The sequence below is a fragment of the Perna viridis genome, chromosome 6, assembly GCF_037379345.1.
Source record: "Perna viridis isolate PV_CMFRI_1.1 ecotype Kerala chromosome 6, ASM3737934v1, whole genome shotgun sequence".
NCBI lineage: Eukaryota > Metazoa > Mollusca > Bivalvia > Mytilida > Mytilidae > Perna > Perna viridis.
In genome coordinates, this window is record NC_142450.1 from 42,855,261 (window position 1) to 42,881,866 (window position 26,606).

Below are 26,606 nucleotides of genomic sequence, written 5' to 3' on the forward strand. Positions count from 1 at the left end.
TCAAATCAGCACTTTTAATCATTGTTAAATATATACAAAAATAGTAGCAAATAAATATCTTGTGTTAATGCCACAGTTTAATGAACAAGAGAACAGTTGTAGAGTTCATGGATAGTGTTCAATCATTTAAAAACAATACTAAGGTAGTACATAAATAAAGAAAATTTGAGGATTTTTTTAATGAGCCCAAAATGCCAAAGTTGAAGACCAATGAATCCCAGAAATGAACTGAACACAGGATATAAAAGCATAAATTGCAGGTTATGTCTTGTTGGCCTGTAGTGCTTGTCTTCTCTTCACATCCCAGTTGTAAACCCTGGCCATATCTTAGCATCATTAAGGAAACTTTAGCGAGGCAGACAATATAGAGAACCAGTAGCTAAGTTGGATAATGATTTGATCTCATTAGTTGTTAAATGGACACAGTGTAAGATATTAACTAATATGGTACACTTGTCCATCAGCCTAGGGCTGACATTTTCATCCCAGTGGGGTTGTTGTCTCTTTGACCTATTCTTGTTATATTATAAAGAAAACTATGCAGCTATTTCTGCACTAAAGATAAATCCCAGAGTTTGATGATGAGTATTAGATTAATTACTCACCCATAGAACTACCGTAAATGAAACTTTTTCTTAAGCCCCTACCCCTTCCCCTTATATTTTCTACCCTACAGTAAGGCTAGAATGCTAGTGTTAGTAACTAGCCAAGGGAGATTAACTCAAGTATTTTTTTCACATTCATTTTTAACTTTTTAATAACATACATAACACAAGTGCCTCAACCAAGAACATTCAAATGCATCTTGTTTCCTTTGGTTGTAAAATAAAAACTCAAAAACACTTTAATTTAAAATTTAGAACTAACAGGAATTGATAATATGTTTAAAATAAATTCAATGTTTGATCCACAATCAAACATTGTTTTGTGGGTCACTCTAATGAACACGACTTGGGTTTCCAAGTAAAACTATAATAGACCATTTTTATGTTAACTACAAGGTAATCAATGAGCATGCATAACATATACTTGTACACTTTAAGGCATGGGAAGAACAAAACAATTACCTCATGAAAGAACATATTACCAGTAAGCTTGCTCTTTGACTACATGGCAGTCCACCCCAACCTTTTGTTGCAACATTTTGTTAATTTAGGCAAAGTGTGCAGATGACTGCCTAAGCTCTAAAAAAATCATGATCAACTCCAGATATTTTTACAATAAGCCTGAAAATGGATAAATATTCAATCATTATTATTCTGTATGAAAGGATACTGACTTCTAATGTTGTGGTTTGGTCTCTAATGAGAGATAAATCTTCTTCTACTTGTGCTAAACTTTTATTAGCTGCATCAAGGTTTTTGTCAAGTAAGTTATTTGCATCATCTAGAGTATACTCTAACATTACATTAGCCTGAAATAATATTTAAGAGAACAGTTATTCAACTCTAACCTACATTAAAGTATAGTGTAAGAGTTCAACTTGAATTGTTTTATAAGTATAGAGACTATTAAAAGAGGATTATTCTAGTTTACAATAGTTTATAAACAATTTTGAAAAAGATTTTTACTTATTGATCTGTCTGATTGGTAAACAAGTTACAACTTTATTAAAAGAGAGATAATCCAATCTTGAATAGTTCAAGTTTAAAGAGAGATAATCCAATCTTGAATAGTTCAAGTCAAGTCAATCAGTAATTAAATTAGTTTTTATTTCAATAACTTCTGACTTTTAGAAAACTATTTGGTCTACTATGAAATTAAAGTATACAGACCTGAGTTTCATAAAAAAAAATCTCAAAATCTCAAAATTCACGAGTTTTTCTCTAATGATTTGATTGGTTGGAAATATTAACTGAGATAGGAATTGAGGAAAATCTCAGATCAGATTCTTTATGAAATTGGGTCAAGATTTTTTTAATTGCAAAATACTTACTCCTAACCATAAACACACTTTATTGGTAGGAGGAATTTTTGCTTTTGCATAAACTTGATCTGACAATAAGAACTGTGTTTCTATAGCATCTGGTGATTCCTGAAATAATAAACATCAAGAAAACATACATTGTATAGTAACATTCTACTTTTTCCAATTTACTTATTACTGGCATTTATTTTCTTTGAACTGGAAATTGGTTAATACATACCTATCAATTCACACAAGGTTTTGTAGACTTGAAATCATTTGCTTACATTGTTTAAAATCTGCAATGTGAATATCTGGTGAAAAATATTCACACAAGGTTTTGTAAGCTTGAAATCATTTGCTTACATTGTTTAAAATCTGCATGTGAATATCTGGTGAAAAATGATAACAAAATTAGTCGGAAGGAGACCAATTGTGAAATGAAATAAAAAGCCAACCAAAAAAAATTCTAATGATTCGTGAAGACTCTCTGATGGTTAATCCAAATGCCATTTTTCAAAATCTTATTATCAAAGAAGACAAAAAGTTCCAATTTGGACATGAGTTCAAGCATCAAATATTAAAATTGTTTAAAGGGTGCAGCTTGATACAACCACTTAGGTCAAACCCTGAACATTTTGAATGATAAAAGACACAGTAGGTTTGTTAAATTTGGATTGTGATTACATTACATACCTACTTGTTGTTGTATACTTACATGCCAAATATCATCAGAGACAAAAGAGCTACATCCAGACATGACTCTTCACAGACAAATAGACAAACTGATAGCTATTGGGCATCTTTCATTTTTGTGGGGGACACTAATCGGAAAATTCTGCCAGAAAGACTTCACACCACTAAATCATTAACCATAGTCCTTCTATAAATCAATGTTGCTATGATTGATTATATGACAGTGTTGCCTTCACAGACCTGTTCATGCTTTTGGTAACAATCCTACTTTTGGCTGTATTTTATGAAATCATGCACTTTATGTGATTTTTAACATAGGTACTATGAAGAGATTTACAATCAATGGAGTGCATTTGTAGACAAAATGAAAATATGATTATAGTTTAAGGTCCTATAGCAGACATTTCATATATTTCAGGACAAGAATGAATTACCAATCAAGCAGACCTTGCTTTGTCCTAGTACGACACCATTCGCCAAATTTCTATTGTGGTAGTTTACAGGAAAAATAGCCCACAGGTAGGAATGCCACCCAACTCAGACACATTATTTTAACTCCCAGCTAACCAGTCATCACTCATCCTTCAATTACAGCATGCTTGACGGAGAAGCAACTACTACCATTTTTAAAATCATGATGTGACTCGGCCAGGGATTGAACCTACGACCTCTCACGCTTAAGACGAGCACGCTATGCTGAGACCACAGAGGTAGTTACTAAATATGAGGAATTTGTAGAAGTAAACATAGCTGCCTTCTGAAACTATGTTATTCAACAAATAACACCAAGCCAAATTTGGCTACCAAGTACATGCAAAACAGTTTCAGGGGATAATAAAATGCTTGGCAGGGTGCAGTTTCATACAACCACAAAGGTCGAACCCTAGTATGGACTCAAAATTCTACTGATTAGAATTTTGATTATAATAAATATTTGAAACAGAATAAGAATTTGACTGGATTTGAAGTGGTCACAATTTAGCCCTTTGTTCCTAACAAGTTACAGTCAAAACTATCGAAATAAATACTAACTTCCTTTGGGGTAAAGCATCTTGTGGTATAACTTGAAAGCAATCCATTCCCTTTTACTCAAGTTATCAACCAGAAATCATACAAAATACTTATTTCTGGTCCCTTTGTGGCCCTACTCTTACTTGGCTCATGTCATATAAAAAAAATCTTAATCCGAGTCTTCCTCTTCGTGGTATGTCAAATTGTGTAAAATTTACGTGAGATCCATTAACTTTTACTAAAGAAATTGTTCAGACACAAGGAAAATGCTAGTTTCAGGCCCTTTTGGCCCCTCATTAAAAAAAAATCATGTTTTAACCTCAAAAAATCAATCCCAGTCTTGCTTTGGTGGTATGGCACCTTGTGATATACAAGACAAATTTCAAAATTGCTTGTTTTTGGCTCCTAATTCTGTAACTGTTGTGACCACAACCCCCTAAATCAATACAAGCTTTCCTTTTGTAGTTTTGGAGCCTTGCTATAAAATCTAAAAAAGATCAATCGACTAATATTCAAGTTATTGCATGATAACCAAAGTGTCTATGGACAAAAACAGCATCATACCAATTTTTTGTGGTCCTATAAAAACAGATGTTTAAGATCATGGATGATGAAGACTATGATACAACATGATAGTCAAAATAAAATAATAGCTAATATTAATATTTGATTAAAAAAGACAACTCGTTTCCTTGGTTGTTCCTGATATAAATAGAACATTTACCTTTCTTGATTGCAAATATTTAACAATATCTAATGATGTTTTAATATCTGGTATCTGTTGCTTTAACCTGCAAAACAAGAAAACAAGCATTCTAAGAGTATTGCATGGCAATACAAAGTTCCTTGCCGATAAGACAAATTCTGTTGAAAAGAGCAGAATGCAAAAGTCATGCATAATTTGTTCACAAAAAAGGTATGGAAAACTGAGTCTGAGGGCCATAACTCAGCAAAACATCCACAGACCACAGTATAATTTTGAATTTGATTTGTGACTTCACATGGTAGAGCAATGTACCAAATATATAATATATATATCTGTAAGAATGAAGAAATAGTGTAGAAAAAGTTTTTGCATGAATTTTCGAAGTCCAAAGGCCATAAACCAGCAAATGTTCAACTAACCAGAAAAAAATATGAACTTAATCTGAAACCTATCAAGGTAAAGCAATGAACCAAATATCAACTTTATATTTGCAAGCATGTGGAAAATAAGTGTGGGGAAACTTATTTGCCAGATTTACAGACAGAGTGTTGTGCAAATTCTAATTAAGGAAACCATGGAAAAACATTCATTTAGCTCATCGACTGAAACTTAATGAGAAATTGTATGGCAAAACACCAAAAAGGGTATAGTTAGAGACCATAAATGGGCTTTTAAGCCAATCTGGAAACTTTCTAAAAAAAACACAGTGCAGCTTAAGTTTGTGGTTTAACTTAAGCATGAAAACCAAAACAAGAGGCTCCCAGGAGCCACAATCGTTTACCTGGCTAAATTCTGCCTTTCAAGGCAAAAAATTTAACAAGGAGTTATCCAACAAATTTGACTCAACAAGACTTTAGTAGGACTTATCATAAGGATTATTTTAGCATTGAAAATTTCTGTCTATCTATCACAGTTTTCAAGATATTGGCTGAAAACTGTAAAAAAAAAGGTCATTTTATCCTTTCAAGGGCATCAACTCTTACAAGGAGTCGTCTGACCAATTTGATTCCTGGAAACTTTCGTAGGCTTTAAAAAAAGGATCATTTCAAAATTGAAAGAATTTCACTGAACCTAACAATTTTGGAGATGTATGCAAAAAACTTCTGTCTGACCTCTATGTTCTATTTTTAGAAGTGGTGCCATGTTTTTTGACAGATCAAAAATCCCTACGTCAATTCGATGCTGGATACCCTAAAGAACATTCGAATAGTATAAGAGGACAGGAGTATTGAAAAATTTCGGATGCCAAGTGATGGCAACAGCTCACATGGCCTTCGGCTATGTGAGCCAAAAATGAGTATAACATAATGTATGTTTCATGATACTTTTTTAGGTTAGTGATAAATGTAGTACTCTGTGGGGTAAAAAATATTGACATTACTGACAGTCAAATAATACCTGTTCTTCTTTGTATTTATATTATATTCCATAAATTTGTATTTTCTATGTTGTTCATCTAGCCTAACTAAGACAGCCTCTGCATTGTCATTCTCATCTCTCTTCATAAACCCATCCACATCTTCCTACAAATAACCAATGACTCTGATGAATATAATTATTGCATGTACATATATGCAATAAAATAGAAAAAATTATGTGTAGCCAGAATGCAATGTTCCTATAATTTCACAAGTATTTAGCCAGAAAATGCAAAACTTTGCAAAGACTATTTTGTTGTGATTTACTATTACCAGTACAAATTCTTATAGAAATTACATGTAGTATTAGACCAAAAATAAATAATTGTTTCCCCAAACCCGACTCTACCAAGTCCGGTGTGGGTAGGTAGGTACATGTAGGTAAAATATTTTACATTTTTGGAAATTGTTTTTTTTGGCATTTGTAAATAGGAATTACAAACCAGCATTATAGGCCAGTATTTTAAGTTTTATGGTGTATCAATTTATCATTTTCCTCATGTCATATTTACCGAATAAAACTTTATGTATATTTTGAAATCATTTATATTATTGGATTTCTCTTAGGTGGTATTTTGCCAATAATAATGCAGTCTCTGCACACTGGTAACACAATACAATGTGTTTTAAGGGCCTCCTTGTCCTTCGTTTTGTTGCCCCGACAGCTGCACAGAAGGCAAAGAAAACTATACCCTTTAGTACTGAGTTATATAGCTTGCTTTACACAAATATTCAGAAAAAAAACAGACACTGAAGTCAAACAATGTTTATAATTAACCTATCCACCATTATCATTCAACTCAGGATACCATGTTTATTACAAAAACCAAGGATTGTTGAAAATCGAGCAAATGTAAATAAAAAAAAGCAGGAAAATAACAGCAATTTTGAAAATGGCTGCCCCAATCAAATTTTCAAAATCACCGTTAAACTCAGGATAACATGTTTTCCTGCATGTACCAAATTTAACTGAAAGTCAAATAACTTTTCAAATACTGCCCAAAAATGGCAGTTATTTTGAAATGCTTTCAAGTGATTGGTAAAGGGGGTATCATGCAATAAAGAACAGTGATTGATAATTCATTCCATGGTTCATGGAAGATAAAAGGAAATAAAATCCCTTAGTTCATGGGACTTTGAAAGTCACATGCATCATTAAAAAATGTATCTGTAAAAAATGGACTATGATAAACCTAGTACAAATGATAAAACATGCCTTCAGTGTCGAGCGATCTGAAACATGTTTTATCAGTATGTTGTAAAAAAATTTTCATGCCGATGGTATGGTCTAAAATGTACCCATACCAACTTTCCTATGTACCCAAATACTGTTTTGCCAATTTCTTCAAATTTCTTCATTATTACTTGATATTTCTAACTGAAAGTTGGTACACATTTGCAAAAGGACATGATGGATAAGCTTGAATTAATGATTTTGTAAATATTTGTCGAAAAAACATATTTTATTCGATTTTCTGTTTTCAAAAGGTCTAAAATGTGTAAACCCGAAATTTCCATACCCAAAATCAAAGTCCGGTATTTTTGTTATCTGTACTAATGTATTGCATATTTGACAATAAAACGTCATATAATTAAAATTTTCGTTGACCATAAATTAAAATATCATCAGACTCTGTATATGAGATTCTGTTTTTTATATATTCTGGATAATATCATATCCATTCTTTGATACCAGGTACGTTATTGAATTCAAACTCAATCACTTCATTTTTTTTTTAAATATCAAATCTTTCAAAACATTATTCATAGCCTTAAGGTGAAGTTTTAACCTCTTTAATAATTTTAGAAAAACTTAAAATTGGGATAGGTTAGTGAGAAATAGTCAATAAATAGTTGGGTACGGTAACTTCCAGTTACACATTTTAGACTTTAACAAAACCGATCAAACAAGAGATATCAGAAAAATATACATCAAGTTCTTGACTAGAAATGAATGAAAACAGACTTTTCCACATTTCCTGCAATTTTTAGTTCTTAAACGTGGCGTCAGAAGGAATATTTTAGCAAAACAATATTTGGGTACGGAGAAAAGTTGGTACCGATGCAGGTACGGGTTATACATTTTAGACCCTAACCATACGAGTTATCAAGATTGGAAAAAAAATAAACAATCCTAATCATGATGCATGAAAAATAAAAAATGCCCTGAACAGTACACAAAAATAACCCCTTACCACCCACTACCAGGGGAGAAGTAAGGGCTGTCTGCTTTTAGGAGACCAGTGTGGGATGGTTCTGTTCAAATATTTCCATCTTCGAATATCTCCGCCATTGTTAAGAACTGTTTCTTAAAGGTTCAAGCCGAATAAACAGCAACAGAAACTAACAGAATAGCATCTATGTTTTTATTTAAATTTACGAACAATCTAGAGGATATGGTAAAGACCTGAGAAAGCCTAGTCGCATCATTGATGAGTTTTCATCAGTGTCGATAACAAATGTGCTTTAAAGAGCAGCATCCCTTTCTTATGTATTTGGCTCATCCACTTTATAGGAGCACCACACCATAACAACAACTACAAAAGTAATTTCTACACAAACTCGGCAATAAAATTATTTGGGTTGCGGCAATTTTTTCGGGTCGGTCGGGATTGGGGAAACAAAGAGTATTTTATTTTTGGCCTTATACATGTACAAAATGTATATCCAGAACATAGTACAGGCTTTTTCAAAAATTATTTACAACACATTGTATTAAAAAACTTATCATTGCTGAATGTATAAAATGCAAGTTTTTTGTAAATCTTAATCTATTTATTATTTGTAGATTTTTCATTATACTTGCTCTATTTGGAGAAGAAATAACGATATAAGTAATGAATTGTTTTGGCATTTAAAAAAATATCATTTCAATTCATCATTCAACAAAATCATATCCAAAATCTTCCACTGTCACTACAAAATGGGAGTAGAAAATACATCAAGCTCTAAATCTAATCACTACCTAACCAAAAGTAAATAAAATGATTCATACGAACAAAGAGGTCAAACTCTGAATATAGTTAAGAAAAGTATTGACAAACCATTTCAGGTAGGGTCTATAATGTGTAACCAGTACCCGAACCAACTTTTCCCGTACCCAAATAATGTTTTGCTAAAATATTCACTTACAGTATGTTAAGAACTGAAAATTGCACAAGATGTGGAAAAATTCGGTACAATTCACTTTTAATGAAGACCATGATGTATATTTATCTAATATTTCTTATTTGATCAGTTTACTGAAGTCAAAAGGTCTAAAATGTGTTATTGGAAGTTACCGTACCCAACTCTTTATTGACTATTTCTCACATTCCTGTCCGAATTTTACATTTTTCTAAAATCAGTAAAAGTTTAAAACTTTACCTTAAGACTTTGGATAAAGTTTTGAAAGATTTTAAATTGTTTTAAAATAAAGAAATGATTGAGTTTGAATTCCGTAAGCGGCAATCCCTGCACTAGCAAAGAATAGATACAATATTATCCAGAATGAAAAACAAAGTCTCATAAACAGAGTCTGATGCTATTTTAATTTATTGTCAATGAAAAATTTTGATAATATTATGTTTTAATGTCAAATATGCATTAAAAATGTACAGATAACGAAAATACCAGACTTTAATTTTGTCTATGGAAATTTCGGGTTACACATTTTGATCTTTTGAAAACAGAAAATCGAATAAAATAGATTTTTTCAACGAACATTTCAAAAATCATTGATTCTAGCCTCACCATCATGTCATTTTGTAAATGTGTACTAACTTTCAGCAGGAAATATAAAGTAATAATAAAGAAATTGGCAAGATAGTATTTGGGTACAGGTACAGGTTACTAACTTTAAAAACATTTTACAACTTACACTGTACTACCATTTCAGCTTGATACAGGTCTATATTCTCAATTGTGATGTTTGACAAGATTCTAATTTCTGACCAAACTTAAAGCAGTTACAAAACTTTAAATAACTGCAGTTCAACATATGCAAGTTATGTGAATCTATTTGCTCCTCAATTCCTACGATGTACATCATATAAGCCATACAGTACCCCTTAATCATACATTTTGTAAAAATGTCCAGATGAAGTTGCAAATGAATATTATGCAAAGTTTCAATAAAATCACAATACTAGCATAAAATACTACAATATTCACAATTATACTGGTATACCCCCAAGTATAGATCTCATAAATGGTGTTTAGATGCACCTTTAACATGAAATAACTTAGCTTTGTAATGAAAAATGAAAGACATAATAATAAGCTCATAGGATTAAGGAAACAACTTCCAATGAAACGATTCATATCAATACATTAATGAGCAACAAGACTCCGACTTATTTCTTGACTTTACAATGTGACCAACAAGACTCCGACTTATTTCTTGACTTTACAATGTGACCAACAAGCATGAAACAACACGTGTGGATTTGACACACTCACTTTTGATTAGGTTATCATTAAGATTGGTATAAGCCATATGAATGTGTTAAAATGTTAATCAACAATGTCCTTACTACAAATTCGGCTAAGGGTATGTTCGAATTAGCTTTTAAATCTTGCTTTTCTGACGATTCTGCTTTGGCATCTCCCGTAGCCATGATGCTTTTTAGCAAATTGACACCGTTCGGATGTTTCGGATTCGACCATCCGGGTAAGAAGATAGGTAGGAAAAATTCCGAACGGAATTATAATATGGCGATGTTGAGGGTAATGACTCCAAATAATCTTTTGTTTATTTTTAATTATTTCTCTTTATTTGATCTTGATAATGACGGAATCAATAACAAATATTAATTTCAATGATTTCTTTCTAAGTTGACCCCATAATCAAGGCAACTAAAAAGACAGTTCTGTCGAAATAAGCAAAAAGTTCTTGATGTCTGATCATGATGGCATTGATGCATCACATTGTAATTGTGCAATCTTAATTTGTACACCATTTTCTTACGCTTTAATTAGTAGTTCAGTCATATTTTGTAATCTGTGTAGTAATCATTTTTCAGTTGATTGTAAATCCTGGTTTCATTATCATTGAATCAACTTCTTTGCTTGAATTTGAGAAGAGTTCATTATTATTAAGTAGCAGAAATGTGTATTAGATACTTGGTTTTTATCAATGCCCCTCATGGTTGCCAGGTCACCTTTGGTTTTTGCACAATATAACTTGAAAATTACTGATTGTGTCTCTTAGAAATTCACTGTTCCATATACGATAAAGTCCGAATTTCCTCTGACCCTACAACCCTCCTCTTTTTTATTTGGATATTGATATGTCGGGTTGGGGTCAGAACGATGTGCCATACAGAAAGTTGGAGATTTTGCGGTACTGCGGAGTATCACCTTTCAACCGCTTGTAACGACTTTCAAGTTGTAATTGTGCATGTCACACCTACCTAGTTCGATTCCAGAATCATTTTCATGTATGCTGATACCAAATTTGCTACAAAAATTACATTTATTATTGAAGTTTCGATAGTTATCCACGAGAGACCCTGTTTTGTTGACATTTTGAACCGTAATAGAGAGTAGGCAGAGCTTGTTACCTTTGGAATGGAACGGAGCAGAAACGATTTTTAAAACCAGGATCTAACTGAATATTTCAAAATTCCGCTGAAAAATTACGTGCCCGCTACCCTTCTGTTCCAAAAGTATGGGAACCTAAAATTGTGTTCGAACTGAATTTTATAAAATAAATTATTTTACACATGTACATGTACTTACTTAATGCCACTTTTGCAAAATGGAAGCAGTATCTGGAAATAAAAAAGTTAATTTTTTTCTGTCCCATCTTTTAAAAAACATGTACATGCACATGTATGCAGGATATATACATTTGTACATGTAGTAAAAATATGACCATCATCTTATCCACATAGTAAAAAGAAGGGGATTAGAACAAAGTGTTTTGTACATGGGAACCTATCTCATAAGTTATATCAATAAAAGTTTGTCAATCATGCTACCAATTTCGGATCTGTCATTCACATGTGGCACTGGAATATATAATGGCTTAGATATTCAGATGTTTTTTCTTATGGTTAAATGAAACACTGAAATATCAGTAGAATCTAATCTGTTCAATGAGTTACATGTATATCGACTACCACACTGCATATTGTGTTTTATACAGAAACATGTTCATGTGTATACTTGATGTTCATAGGTTATACATTGATTTAAGTTTCTAAGTGGCTGAGATGTGTCTGATCTAATGATGGCATTTAATGCTACAATAAAATATTGACCACTCTACATTGTAAAATCTCCTGTATTTTACATACATGTATATACATGTACTAGTATAAACATGTACATATATAGCAAGGAAAAATCCATGAAATGAAGTTCTTTTTGTGTTAATATTTAAGTGAAACCTGTCTTCTTCTCCTTAGACCTTTTGTTCAGATTAGTTAGGTATTTAGTTAACAGAGGATTAAAATGAATGGAAGCTGACATATTTTGACTTGTTCTGACAGGTTTCTGGTTAAGAAAGGTTTGACTAGTTCCAACTGTAGTGTAAACTAGGTAGTATTGAATAAAAAAAAGCCAATGAAATTCTTAGAAATTCTGTCATGTCATTCTGTACTAGGACAGTAATCTGACAATGACTTTTACATTTCAGTTTGATCTGTAAATTACATGTACAGTAAAGGCTAGACATTTTCTGATTTGGTTGTAAATTGTTTGTTTAGATTACCTACAATTCTGTTTTAAACACTACATATGTAAATTTGCTTATTACATGTATATATTGAATTTTACTTCATATGCTTCATTTTATTTGTAGCAAGGGCAATCACAGTTTGAGGACAGATGGCCTTCTATGCGACCCACTGCTCTGAAGTTACTTCGACAAGAGGCTGTAACCAAAGCAGAATGGCAGGACCTTTTCTGGTATGGCTAAACTTGATATTTAATCTGCATTATAAACAAATAATGTTTAGTGTTTACTTCCATCCTCACAATTTCAAGGCTCATGTGTCCACTTTTGTTTGGAATCTCCTGGACACCATTGGACATAGGATCTCTTATATTGTAAGGATATGTTCTCTCTACTAATTAGTAATAGTAAAGGTACTTAATGGCATACATTGTAGCACAGCTTTTAGATTTTCCACCATACTTATTGCACAGTGCTCTTAATTGTTCTAACTATTTTAATTGTCTGAATATAGCTGAAATATTGCTGCTCGGACGTTAAACCCCAACAAACAAACATGTAACTATTGTAGGCTAGACTGAATACTGACAAGTCAACTCGTAATTGTATGTTGTTAAGCTACAATGCCTTTAGTTATAATTACGATTTTTTAGAAACATATAAACTATTATTAAATTATGGTTTGTAGACTTGGCAAGTGGAGAATGTTTTCTACTTTCAGCGCTGTGCACTCGGTTTGCCTTTGGGATGACAAAGGTCCCCAGAAAATGTATTCAGCTCTACAAGATGATATACTAGACTTCATTCAACATGCTCAGTCTGTAAGTCAATAAATAGTATCTTGTATAAAATCATTAATATCATATGCAAGTTACAAAGTCAGTAAACCCTAACAGTGTAGAAGTAACTGAATATTTTTAATTGATTTGTTGTATTTGTTCATTTTTTTTTTCAAACAGAGAGTTTTGAAAAACCAAGAGGACTCAGCTTTATTGAAGGCCTACATTGCTGAATGGGGTAAATTTTTCACTCAGTGTGACTACCTTCCCAAACCATTCATGCAGTTAGTGACATCACTGGCAGGCAAACCTCATGGTAGCGTTCCAAAGAAGACTCCTGGGGAAGAAAGTTTGGTCAGAAAGGTATGTCAAATGATTGTCATGATTAAGATGCAATAGGGTAAATCTCATGTTAGTTTCATTTTCTTTACCAGAATTGATGACGCATTACATATTGAAAACCGATGACTGATCTGCATTTATTGTTTACTTCAGGGTACTCGAAATGCTGTATAACGATGCAAAATCTTCTATTTCATGTTTTTTCTTAAAGGGAAAGACCACCTTTGCATTAAGTTGGGCTCTTATGATACATCATACCCACGTAAACAAAAATCAATAACCTTTAATGCAAAATGCGCTTTTATAAAGCTATAAAGGCTGTGCAAAGTTTGAAATCCTTGAAATATAAGGGGATAACTATCTTGCAGAACTCTCCTGTCTGAAGGAAGATCATAGCCAGATTTTATTGATTTTTACCAATAGCTTCCAATTGGCTCGTGACGTCACTGAGTCGGGTTGGTACTGATACAAGTACTGCAAATAATATGTAAACAAAGAATATTCCGTAAATATTTCTACGATCATGTTTAGCTAATCACCAAAACACGATGATTTGTCAACCTTACGATTGCACGAATGATAAAAGAGAAATGTTCTAAAAGTTTTTTTTACCAGCAACACGAACATTCTTCTTAAGTAGCCATACGATTTTCCTTACAAATACTAGTCATTTGGCTGCAAATCCCATTGTTTGTCGATGAAGTCTGACATTTGCTCATACATGTTGTGCCTCAATCTCTTCTTCTATTTATTTTGGGTTGAAATTATAGGGGAAAAGTCCCAAATTTGCGATTTCTTCGGACATCATAATGAATTACCTATTTACTTTCTTTTTACAAACTGACTTTGTGACGTCATAGTTCAACCGGTCATGGTGGCGCCCACAGGCACGGGAAATTCAAATTTTCTAATTATAAATCTTGATTTATTAATTAAGAAAAGGAAATTAATTTGTTTCAATTAAATTTTTATGTATATTTAACAGATTACTTTTGATATTTATGACGTTCACAACAACATGGTCTTTTCCTTTAATACCGTTATCATGTAGAAATAGATATTTGTTATTTTTTATCAGTATTTTTTACACAAAAAGATGATTTGACCTCAACCCTGAACTCAACGCGCTCTAAATGACAAATTTCCATGCTTTTGAATGGTAAACTAGGACCCAATCTAATGAAATCACATGGTTACATGACCAGACTTACATATCCTATTTCTGTACCTATAAAATGTATACTGTAAAGCAACTTCAACTTATAAGAAAACTTGCCAGATCCCTACTCTCCCATACCCCAACTTCCTTTCCTTACTACTACTATCATAGTGATAGGGGTATATGTCCCTTCTTTCTTTTCTTCTGTCCGTCCATACTTTCTCTCTTCCTTCCGTTACACAGAGAGGGACCCATTTCTTTACTCTTACTCCTCCTACACCACTGAATAGATTTTGAAGAAACTTTCACAGAATTTTTATTTCATATTTCTATTGTGCATCTCCTATTTTAGAATTTGTTCCAAATCATTTTGGGGGTTTCACATAGCAAAACATGGACTTGTAATTTCAAACACAGGGACATTATGGAACACATCTCCTTTCTGTTACTCCTCCTACATCATTGAATGGAATTTAATGAAACTTTACAAAATCTTTATTGCATACATTACTATTGTGCTCCTGCTATTTTAGATTTTGATCCAAATCAGTTCGCAGGTAAAAAGGTGCATGTTATTAAATGGGGGAGTGAGGGTATCAATTTAGTTAGCTTTGATCACAGTTTTTCTAGTTTTCGCTAGGAGACCATTTAATAAATGTTTTAGTTTTCATATTTAAATTTTGAAGCATTTCATTGTTCATTCTGGTTGATATACAACTGGTTGAGATGACCATATTTTTTTTAGATTATTATTTCTGAAAAAAAAATTTCTGTTTTATTGCAGCTGATGTTGGACAGTTGGAATCAGAATATATTTTCTAATATAAAACAGAGACTGCAGGACAGTGCAATGAAATTGTTACATGCTGAGAGGAATGGTGAAGCTTTCGATTCCCAGCTAGTAATAGGGGTCAGAGAATCCTATGGTAAATTATTAATTATTGTTATAGTTACAGGGTTCTGAGAATTTTACTGTACATTGTAAATGTTTAATCATTGTATTGTAATATTGATGTTGACGAATCAGGTTGTAGGATTTTAGAAAATTAAACCTAAAGCTGGGATCTTCATATTCTGTATTTTATGCTTTCCTGCTATATATATGATGTTCATTTGAGTTTTGTGGTGGTTATTACATAGATTTACATAAAAATATCTATTTTATACAATCAAATAATGAAATTCTGACCAAGTATACAACATGCATCTAAATCATCATTTCTATGAGCCTTAAATGGCAAATTATGAGGGAAAACAAATTCTACAAGACCACCAATTATCAGACAGAAAAAATTTATTATATGAAAATTCACAATGAATATGGATTCTTTTTATTTCAGTTAACTTAAGTTCTGATGTTGAAGATAAGTTGAAGATCTATAGGGAGAATTTTGAGAAGGCCTATTTAGAAGCTACAGAAAAGTTCTACAAACTGAAAGCTCCACAGTATTTAGAAGCAAATGGAGTACAAAATTACATGAGGTATGCTGATTCAAAATTGAAAGAAGAGGAGGCTAGGGCGAGGAGATATCTAGAGACTGGATGGGGTTGTAACTCAGTTGCTACAGTAAGCATCAAGAGCCTTTATAACCATTTTGTTATACCCTCATTGTTAAAGCAGACAGTTTATAGTGTTTTTGGTGTCTGTCTATCCATTTGTACATCTGCACCTTTTCCATTGCACTTTCATCTGCAACTACTTTTCAAAACCACTTGATATTTTGATGGAAGCTTTGTATAGGAATACCATAATGTCAGATTTGATTTCAGACTTGATGGACATTAACTTCCTGTTTGATGACTTCAGCTTATAATTTGATCATATTGGGAGCAGGAGGGTATCCTTTAGTAAGGATTGCTCTCAATTTTGATATTTTTTATTAGAGTCAGCTTATAGATTACAGACATACAATTGCTGCTTGTACATGCATTACTATATATATGTATTAACACCAAGGATCCGGAAACCGTAAACAATGCCAGTCATTGACTAACAAATTTTGTGAATGACCAACAACAAAATTGTCAACCCTTATAAATTACAGTCAGCATGGTTTTATTACTGTATAAACATCCTGTCTACCTGTCTCTTAACAGTTTATTGGAAAGTATTTGACAGTTGTATGTCAATATTAATTAGCCAAGGTACAGCCACCTGTGTTTGCTGATGGATGAAATAGTCCGAGAAACATGATGTTTTATTTACATGTCAGAACGTCCATGTGTGGTCGAAATTGAACTTGTTCACTCGTTCAGATATTTTGTAAAAGATAGAGTAGGTGATGGAATAACACAAAGTCCAATATTTATCATTAAATAACTACAAAAAAGGGTTTTTAAAGTTTATTTTCAATCTAGGCAGGTAAGAGACTGACACAAACATCTGCTGAAATTTTATAAAATTTCCGACATGGGTTGTCAAAATTTCCGGACCCTTGATTAACACATATATGTATGTCTGTCATATAAATTTTCTTATGGTAAAACTGGTATATGATTTGAAATTTAATAAGTACATTGTAGTTTAGATATGATAAGTATACAGTGCTTTGTCTTTTTTTCAGTTAACAGAATGTTGTGTAACAGTACTGGTCACAGCTTTTAAAGAAACTATACTTAAAGAATGTGCTCAAATGATTAAAAGCAATGAAACAGAAAGTGAGTTTATATAATGCTTGTTATAACAATATGTCTTCAAATTTTCTACAAGAGTTTTTTCCCTCCAAATAAGGTAAAAAATCCAAAACACCTCTCTCTACAACATGCTTGATTAAGACTTGTATTTAGGAATTAATTTGCTGATGAATTTTTCAGTATTATTTATTACATGTAGCTTTTGATACATTTTTTTCTTTTGTTTACTTTAACCCGAACTAGTAGTGTCTACAGAAGATCAATTATGTTTGGGGTATCAGTTTTCACACAAGGTTTTCACTATTCTAATTCCCAACACAACCTAAAATTAATGTAGAATACTTAGATTCTGTACTGAAATTCATAAATTCAGAACTGCAATAACTAATGAAATTTTGAGAAACCACAAAATTAAGCACTTTTTTCTTTACCATCATTCATCATGAAGCTTTATATACATTAATCTAGTTACTAACTACAGACTACTGTGAAAGCTCTGGATTGTCATCACTTTGCTCTTTTGGAACATTGTCACATGCTGGTGGTAATTGTTGCTTTCAGAATTACGTTTGATGTTCAGTCTTATGGACAGAGTACCAGATGGTATAACTCAGATGTTAGTAGATTTAGAACATTATATCTTCAATCAAGGTCTTGCTGATATGATGGCTGCAGCTGAATCTATTACTACTGTATGTATACAATAACATAAACATATCTAGTAACTTAAAAAACAAATATTTCCTTTAATAATGAATATAATTTTTATTTTGGGGTCTGTTTGATCTTTCGTTAAACTCAAACAGATACAATTTAAGATTCATTTATATATTGACAATATGTAACTGTTGCCCATGGCAACATTATGACCAATGTTGATGATCAACAATACAAATACAGTGATGCGTTTAGTAATTTCCTTGATGGTAGCTGCACTTTGGCCCTAAACGCCAGGAGGCTGTTTTAAAAATTCAGAGTGCTTCCTTTTTTCAAGTGTGCAAATTAAGTCTCAATTAGTTGACTTGATTTTAGAAAAAGATTTTTGTTGATTACTTGAGTAAGTATATTTAAAGAACTAAGAAATGGTCTGTCCAGTTCAAGGGACAAAATGTTCAACAAAACACTACGTTTAGAGAAACATCCAAATTCCATAGAAGCATATGGTGACTTTAGCAAAGAAATGAAGTTTATTGTTTGATAAACATTTAGAACATACAACTCTTGTTGGTGCTATTGGTATGCATGCATTGAGTCAATACCTCTCAAATTTATATCTTGCCATCGAATAAATGCTTTTATTATATAGATAGCAGTGATTCATGAAATGTTCCATGTGTAAAAAATTACAATAATTCACGCTGAATAAAATCTATACTGCGAATTTCACTCTCAAACTTTCTCCTGTCAAAATATCACTAAAGGAATATCAATCTGCCAATCATAAAATTTAATATTTATGTTGAAAATATAAATAAATTATAGAGAAAATCTATCTAATAAATAGGAATATCATTTGTCAACAACCAAAATATAATTATTCTTCTCAAAAATGCAGGAAGTGTAGTGCACAGAACAAGTTCCGCTTACTTATTAAATCTAGGTGTTCTTCAGCATCGGTGATCATATTTTTGTTATTCACCTCTTTCCAATTAGTTATCCAATTGTTATATAAAAAAAAGAAGAAAACCAATTGTGGCTTTTTAATTTGTGTGCAGTGTTCACTGGGCATAGAATCCTTGTTCTAAATGTCAGTAATTATCTCTTTTCCAGGATTCAGAAAAGTATGTAGAACAATTGTTAGAATTATTCAATAGATTTAGTGCTCTTGTCAAGGAGGCATTTAACGATGATCCTAGATTTCTTACATCTAGAGATAAGGTATGTACAATGAATCATGGATTCATTTCTAATATTTCTAGAATATTTTACTGTTTACTTGGCTAGTGACATTTAAGTGTTCCATGTCGGCAATTTTAGTAATTTTGGAAAATACTTATTGTTATTTGAATGCATGGACTTTTTTCCAAGCAGAGCTTTCTTTGTATTCTATAGTAACACCTTACTTGCATTTTCAGACATGTAGAGAGTACATGCATTATTATATTTGTTTCATCTTTTCTAGGCTTACAAATCAGTAGTGAATGATACATCAGTATTCCGTTTAGAAATTCCGATGAAAAATAAGGGGTGAGTTACCTTTTTATACACGTTTTTTAGTCTTTTTTCATAAAAATTAAATGATTTCCCTATTGGTATATCATGTCAGATTCATATCTTCCATATCATGTACACTGTATGTAGGTAAATGCATATTATCGAGGTATGTTTTGGGGAAGGGTTGCAATCTAATTGATGAGTGCTTTTAGTTACCATTAGATGAGAAATATTCATTTGAAGTATAAAGACAAGCTTGAAGTGGATGGGCATATTATGTGCTGATGGCACAGCTTTTAAATATATTTTTACATAATTTTTTGACATAACTTGACCACAATTTTCCTCCATACATCAAAGATCAAACTCATTTTGGGTCAAAAAATGACAAAATGCACACAATAAATTCATAATTTACAGTACTTTAATTGTTATGAAAACATTTTTCAGATTTTTCTACACTTAAAGAATCTTGTTCCCTGTAGGTGGAAAATTAATAAATGTCTTTTATTGTGTTTAGAATTGGTGCCAAAACTCTGCCAGAGTCGAAGTGTCCTGAACTACTGGCTAATTACTGTGATATGTTATTACGTAAAACTCCACTCAGTAAAAAACTCACTTCAGAGGAAGTGGAAACCAAACTCAAGGATGTTGTAAGTCAATTTTATTGTGAAATTTTATATAAGTTATATATAAACTTACTTTGTAATTTTTGTTCAGGAGACAATTAATGTGTTCATGTGAACTTACAAGTATTGACCCAAAAAGTTTGGCAGTCATAGTATGGTGCTATTGTCATTTGTAAATACTTAGTATTTATATGATAACTTGAGAATTAATGAATGGAACTACAAGTAAATGAACTTTAAAGACAAGGTTCCTTATCATAGTAAAATGTTTGGATTGGTTATTTGGTGTATTGGCCAAAAGGGACAAAAAACATGTATTTTATTGTCATTTGTTGGTTCCAGGCTATACAGTTAACTTCCAAACTTCAAAATTTATGACATTTTTTCTATAAATATAATTGGCTTGTAACTCCACAGTTAGTAGGAATATTACAAGCCCAAAACAAGTTTTACTTGTTAGGGTTAATTTTGAAGATTGTGGTTCTGACTGGTGAGGATAGACAAAGAAAATTACTAAAATGCTCACTATGATGCAAAGGGGAATAAATCAAATTCAGTAGGGGATAAATTATTTTATGTTTTGAGTTTCCATGTAATGAATTTGGATCCATCACAGGGGCCCTAAGGGAGTGATTAAACTCATAATCTTGTTATTTATCTTACTTGATTCAAACACATTTTATGACCATATTTTTATTCAAAATATTCTTCAAATGTAGAGAAGCCTAGATGTAAACTGACTTACAGTCTTTAAATTAAATAAAACATACCAGTACTATAAACCACTCATAGTCATAAAACATACCAGTACTATAAACCACTCGTAGTCATAAAACATACCAGTACTATAAACCACTCGTAGTCATAAAACATACCAGTACTATAAACCACTCGTAGTCATAAAACATACCAGTACTATAAACCACTCGTAGTCATAAAACATACCAGTACTATAAACCACTCGTAGTCATAAAACATACCAGTACTATAAACCACTCGTAGTCATAAAACATACCAGTACTATAAACCACTCGTAGTCATAAAACATGCCAGTACTATAAACCACTCGTAGTCATAAAACATGCCAGTACTATAAACCACTCGTAGTCATAAAACATACCAGTACTATAAACCACTCATAGTCATAAAACAATACTTCGTCAAATATTTAAGCAAAATCAATTGATGTGATTTGTCGAGCTGAGATACATGTACTTCAAATAGTCACATTTGTCTGCGTATTTCTTTTTAATTCTTGACAATATCAATTATTTGTCGAGGTCGAATCTGAACATGATTGATTCTGCTTTTCTAAATGGATATTAATAAACTTGATCAATATTCAAACAGAATACAACAATTAAGTACAGTAGACTATACTGTTTTATTGTTGTGTGCTTTCAGTTATTAGTATTAAAGTATGTTCAAAATAAAGATGTGTTCATGAGATATCACAAAGCTCACCTCACAAGACGGTTAATACTTGATACATCAGCTGATAATGAGAAAGAAGAAAATATGGTTGAATGGCTTAGGGTAAGTTTAGTATCTTTTGACATTTGATGTGATTTGTCCACTTTTAAGTTTTTACACTGTCTTTTTCCTTTCACACTTTGTTTATTTTAAGAGAACCTATATTTTTTTTCTAGATCTATGTTTGTTTGATCAGTTAGGTTTGAGTGTGGTCAAACTGAACTTGCTTTTTTAAGTCTGTTACTTATGATATAAAAAATAATATTAACATATCATGTTTAGGATCTGCATCAGTGCTCCAGCTAGAAATTGAAAGGGGCAGGATGCTGTTGAGCAGAGGGGCACCTTTGTAGTTGGAGAAGGGCACTTTTTATTGGTTCGCATGTTTACCATATCAAGTTGATTGTTTTATTTTCTATGTATGCAATTTTCTTTGTTTCTTTGTTTGTTTTTTTGTTTGAATTCCCTTTCTACTTCTGCTGTACTAAGAGGAAGAGTGGTGGCAATACTTATCAGTTTATAAACCAACGGGTAGATGTCCTTCAGCCCTGTGGTTGGGTTATGCAGTAGTTGAAGTAGATGAGTCATAGACTTGTCTTGTAGGTTCATGGTATTGAGTAGCTGTATGAAGTCTTGCCATTGGGTCTGCAGTTCTTCTGGGTCCATTGAAAAGTGGTCTGCAAGGCTGAACATCTCACTGAACCCATAAAGTTATGGAAGGTCTTCTGGTATACCACTAAGATCTAAGCTGGTCAATGATGTCTGCATCAACAAACCTGTCTTGGATATTGGTAATCAATTTGGTGAGGAATGGTTCTTTGACTTTTGTGTTGAAGTCAGAACTTGGAGTAGTTGTCAATTGTAGATCAGATGACATCTGGGAGTATTTCAGCTGCCAGGGTCCATCTTGGGTTTGTCTGGTTTCTAACATCTTGATGGTTTTGTCTACTGTTGATTTTACCATGCTGAGGTTAACATCTCTACGTTGGGAGACCAGTGATAAAGTGGATATGTGTGGTAGTGTATCTGCCAGCAACAAGAGTGATCTAAGTGTAGTTGGGTCTTTAAGACTCTTCAGGATACCATTACCAACTGGGTCACTGCTTATACCTGACATCTCCAGGTCAAATCGGCTTCCGATCTCCGTATGAATTTTCGTTATTCGTCATTGTCTATCTTGTAATTAATTTTGTTTGCACAACGTTCGAAACTTTTTCATAAATATTTAATCCAATAAATAATAACTAGATCTTTTAAAATCTAACGAGCAGTGAGTTTTTATAAGTTATTTTAAGAAATCTATTTTTAGTCATGTCATAGGTCACAATAAAATCATGTTAGCTGCCATACTGGTTCAAAGAAGCAATCGAACTTTTAAAATTATGTATTTTTTAAAACTTTTGTTCGAAATTTAATGTCATCAGTACATGTATGTCGTCACATAAATATTTTATTTGAAAAAAAATATAAAATAACTGGTGCCGAGTTGAGTCTGTGTTGAAGAACGATCTGATAGATGCGTTCATCTTTGCAACTTTCTGCTTGTCGCTTGCAAGTTGAGCTAAACGTCGTTTCTGCAAAGGCATAGTGGTTTATGAATAACTAAAAACTGACTCAAAATGCACGTTATATACATTTATCAGCTGTGACATTGAGCAGTCTTGTTGAGATCAATCATACCGCTCAAACGGTGGGCACACGCTGAGGTTTTCATCACCTACTTCTAACTAATTATGTTAATCAATTACACAATACAAAGGGTAAATTGTAACTGATATCTGGTAATTAACAACTTTGAAGTTTAATCTGCAGTAATTGATTTTAATGACATGATTGTATTCTCCAGGTAAACGTCAGGTATGTGACATGACTGTAGTTGTAATATTTATAACAGGAATTCAATCGATCATGCAAAAAACCACCTGTTCAGAACTTACCGTTTTAAAAAAAAAGGCACAAGGGCACATCAGAAAAGTCGTAAGGGTAGAAGGGCGCGTGTAAGGGCACCAAGGGCTACCGAGACCATTGTGCATGTTAAACATGCATGTATGTTAAACACATGTTAAAGACTGATAAACATGTATATACTAATCATTTGGTTTACATTTATTCCTATGTAATTTTACATGTGCAAAACATATAATTCCATAAACATATGATGCAGTTTTTCATGTGCGGTATGGATAGCTTCTATACTTTAACTGAGAATTATTTTTATGCCTACTTCCAGTGTTTATGTATTCATATGCTCTTTAACTGTTATTTTAACATTTTTGATTGTCATTAGTCTTGTAATTCAAGCATTAATATTACCACTTACTTGTCTGCCCTGTTAGCAGTAGGTATTTTGTGTTCTTATATGTTCTGCAATGATATATTATAGGAAGTTGGTATGCCAGCTGATTATGTTAACAAGCTTGCCAGGATGTTCCAGGATATTAAAGTTAGTGATGATCTTAATCAGGAATTCAAAGATGCTCATAGGAATAATAATGAAGGCATTGCAGGTAAAATTACATTAACATATAAATAGTTGTTGTGAAGGTTGGGGATAGGTGATTTATAAAGAAATAGTTACACACCTGCCTAGTCTATCAAACCAGGAGTGTTAAACTTTTCAGATTCTCATTATCAACAAATTTTGACAGCAATTTACTGTGAAAGTACTATTGTTTGTGGTGTACCTATTTTCTGTGGATTTCCTGGGTAAGGTAAACCATGAAATTTGCTTCCACACGAAAAGGATTATTCACTTTGACAGTATGCTCTACTGGTTTGAATCTTCCTTTAGTACCTATGTTAAAATTTCACAAAGTTAAGGATTTCATGAATCACTTCCATAAAATATGGTCAATGGTAAAAAATTCAGATTGTGATCAAGTGGTTTAAACAGATCTGTTAATCTTAAGTTAGCTTATAAATGTTAGTGCTGCTGTTGAATGGGAAGTGCTTTTATTTGTAGCATCAACTTCATGTGTCTGTTATGGATTGAAGGCATTCTGACATGTCAACAAATTTTGTATGGATGTCTTATTGTCAAAATAGCCATTGCTTTATTGTTTTCTTTTTACAGATTCTATAAACATTAAGATATTAAATGCAGGAGCGTGGGCTAGATCTAGTGATAGGATAGCTGTAACACTGCCTATGGAGTTAGAGGACTACATACCTCAGGTGGAGGAGTTCTACAGACAGAAACACAGTGGCCGTAAACTACAGTGGCATCATCTCATGTCTAATGGTATTGTAAGTATTACTGGAATTTGGTCTTTATTTAGATGTTATGGACACTGTTTATTTAGATGGTATTATGGACACTGATTATTTAGATGGTATTATGGACACTGATTATTGAGATGGTGTTATGGACACTGTTTATTCAGATGGTATTATGGATACTGATTATTGAGATGGTATTATGGACCCTGATTATTTAGATGGTAATATGTACACTGTTTATTTAGGTGGTATTATGGACACTGATTTGATTCTTGATCTGGAAGAAAGAAAAGCTTGAAAATCTATGAAATAATTGTACATGTTAAGATTTAAAAAGCAAGGAATGAAGTCATGAAAACATTTCTATTGGCTGCAAAAAATACTTATGATTCATTTACCATATAGTCTGAAATTTTCACAGGTTCTAATTTTCGCTGTAATGGTGAAAAAAAATTTAAAGTCTAGATATTTCACAGTTGACTCGTTCAGACTATATCAATGGAAGCAAAAAATAAAGGCAGGGAAAAATTGATTCCATGATTTATACAGCAAATTATGAAATTTGGCACCTGCAAAAGTTATCTGCTATGCAGTACATTTTCATATAGAAATGTTTTATTACTGTTTACCTATATGTAATTATAGTACAGTATGCATGTGGTGTATTACATTATATTGAACAATACTATGGAGAAAATTGATTTTTTTATTGTCTCAAAAATTCACTAATATTTGGTTTTCAGATAACTTTTGGGAATGATATAGGCAAATTTGATTTAGAAGTTACAACATTTCAAATGGGAGTATTATTTGCCTGGAATCAAAGACCTAAAGATAAAATTAGTTATGAAAGTTTACGACTGGCAACAGAACTACCTGACACTGAGTTAAGAAGAACATTGTGGGTAAGGTTATATAATTGATTTATAATCGACCTAGTTGGAATTGTGTTTTCTTCTTCACGGAAATAAAATTTGATGTATTATGATCCAAATAGGCAAAAAATAAAATACTACACACTGTCTGGTATTTTCATGCCTCTGGCAGAACTTTGTTTGTAATACACTGTATTACATTCTCAATATCTACAACTTTACAAACCTGTATAATACGAAAAAAACTTGTATTATTTATATCCTGTAAAATATATCAGTGCTATTTTATGATTTATACATTTTATTATTGTAAATAGCAGTGAAGTTAGTGACTTTGGAAATCATTTTATACAGTGAATATGATACAAATTAATTACACTACATAAAATTTATCGCTTGACTCTATCATGAGTTCAGTAAATATATCGTATCATGGTGAATTTAGTTTTCCATAGAAAAAAGAACAGATATGGTGAAAAGCAACAAATGCACCATTTGAAAACCTAAATTCAAAATAGTAAATACTTTCTGTCTGTACATATGTAATGTTCATTATTTATTGCAGTGAGTTGAAGATTTTAATTATTATTTGTTGATTTGAAATAAATGATAAGTTAATACAATTCTATGCTATGTAATTAGTCTGTTATGTTAATACAGTTCTATGCTATATAATTAGTCTGTTATGTTATATTATATAAAACCTTATTTTTTAGTCATTAGTGGCATTTCCAAAGATAAAAAGGCAGCTATTGTTGTGTTCACCAGAATGTAAATCACTTAAAGAATTTACAGATAGTACACAGTTCTGGGTTAATCAAGAATTCTCATTAATGTAAGCTATACTTAGTATGGAGAGATTTTATCTTTTTAAAATAGAATTATAGACGATGTCTGTAAGGTCACCGTTGTATTGTATCAATAATGAAGGGTATCCTGCACAA

At 32.2% G+C, this 26,606-nt stretch overlaps 2 protein-coding genes across 2 annotated transcripts in view; one reads left to right on the plus strand and one right to left on the minus strand.

The window, feature by feature from the left end:
- LOC148615060 (prefoldin subunit 3-like) lies at positions 1 to 10,393 on the minus strand. The gene is made up of 6 exons (XM_088589695.1): positions 10,252 to 10,393; positions 5,718 to 5,842; positions 4,338 to 4,404; positions 1,937 to 2,035; positions 1,276 to 1,414; positions 1 to 326 (listed from the first exon to the last, which is right to left on the minus strand). Exons 1-6 carry the CDS (start codon positions 10,333 to 10,335, stop codon positions 262 to 264), a joined length of 579 nt encoding a protein of 192 aa, XP_088445821.1. The 5' UTR covers positions 10,336 to 10,393; the 3' UTR covers positions 1 to 261.
- The window catches only part of LOC148615061 (cullin-5-like), a 20,942-nt gene continuing 4,723 nt past the window's right edge, over positions 10,388 to 26,606 (plus strand). The window contains exons 1-16 of the mRNA XM_088589690.1: positions 10,388 to 10,444; positions 12,525 to 12,631; positions 13,120 to 13,219; positions 13,358 to 13,540; positions 15,463 to 15,604; positions 16,019 to 16,245; positions 17,243 to 17,336; positions 17,874 to 18,004; positions 19,083 to 19,190; positions 19,435 to 19,499; positions 19,987 to 20,119; positions 21,500 to 21,631; positions 23,952 to 24,075; positions 24,642 to 24,814; positions 25,531 to 25,692; positions 26,379 to 26,497. Of these exons, the coding sequence (XP_088445816.1) occupies positions 10,430 to 10,444; positions 12,525 to 12,631; positions 13,120 to 13,219; positions 13,358 to 13,540; positions 15,463 to 15,604; positions 16,019 to 16,245; positions 17,243 to 17,336; positions 17,874 to 18,004; positions 19,083 to 19,190; positions 19,435 to 19,499; positions 19,987 to 20,119; positions 21,500 to 21,631; positions 23,952 to 24,075; positions 24,642 to 24,814; positions 25,531 to 25,692; positions 26,379 to 26,497 (2,015 nt within the window). The 5' untranslated portion in view covers positions 10,388 to 10,429. The remainder of the gene's footprint in view (positions 10,445 to 12,524; positions 12,632 to 13,119; positions 13,220 to 13,357; positions 13,541 to 15,462; positions 15,605 to 16,018; positions 16,246 to 17,242; positions 17,337 to 17,873; positions 18,005 to 19,082; positions 19,191 to 19,434; positions 19,500 to 19,986; positions 20,120 to 21,499; positions 21,632 to 23,951; positions 24,076 to 24,641; positions 24,815 to 25,530; positions 25,693 to 26,378; positions 26,498 to 26,606) is intronic.

Bases quoted from the DNA above. Each gene is read 5' to 3' on its own strand.
- LOC148615060 (XM_088589695.1), bottom strand. From the start codon at position 10,335: ATGGCTACGGGAGATGCCAAAGCAGAATCGTCAGAAAAGCAAGATTTA. The intron at 2,036-4,337 runs GTAAATGTTCTA...TTATTATTTCAG, and splicing joins AATATTTGCAATCAAGAAAG to GAATCACCAGATGCTATAGA. The intron at 327-1,275 runs GTATCCTTTCAT...AATGATGCTAAG, and splicing joins AACCACAACATTAGAAGTCA to ATATGGCCAGGGTTTACAAC.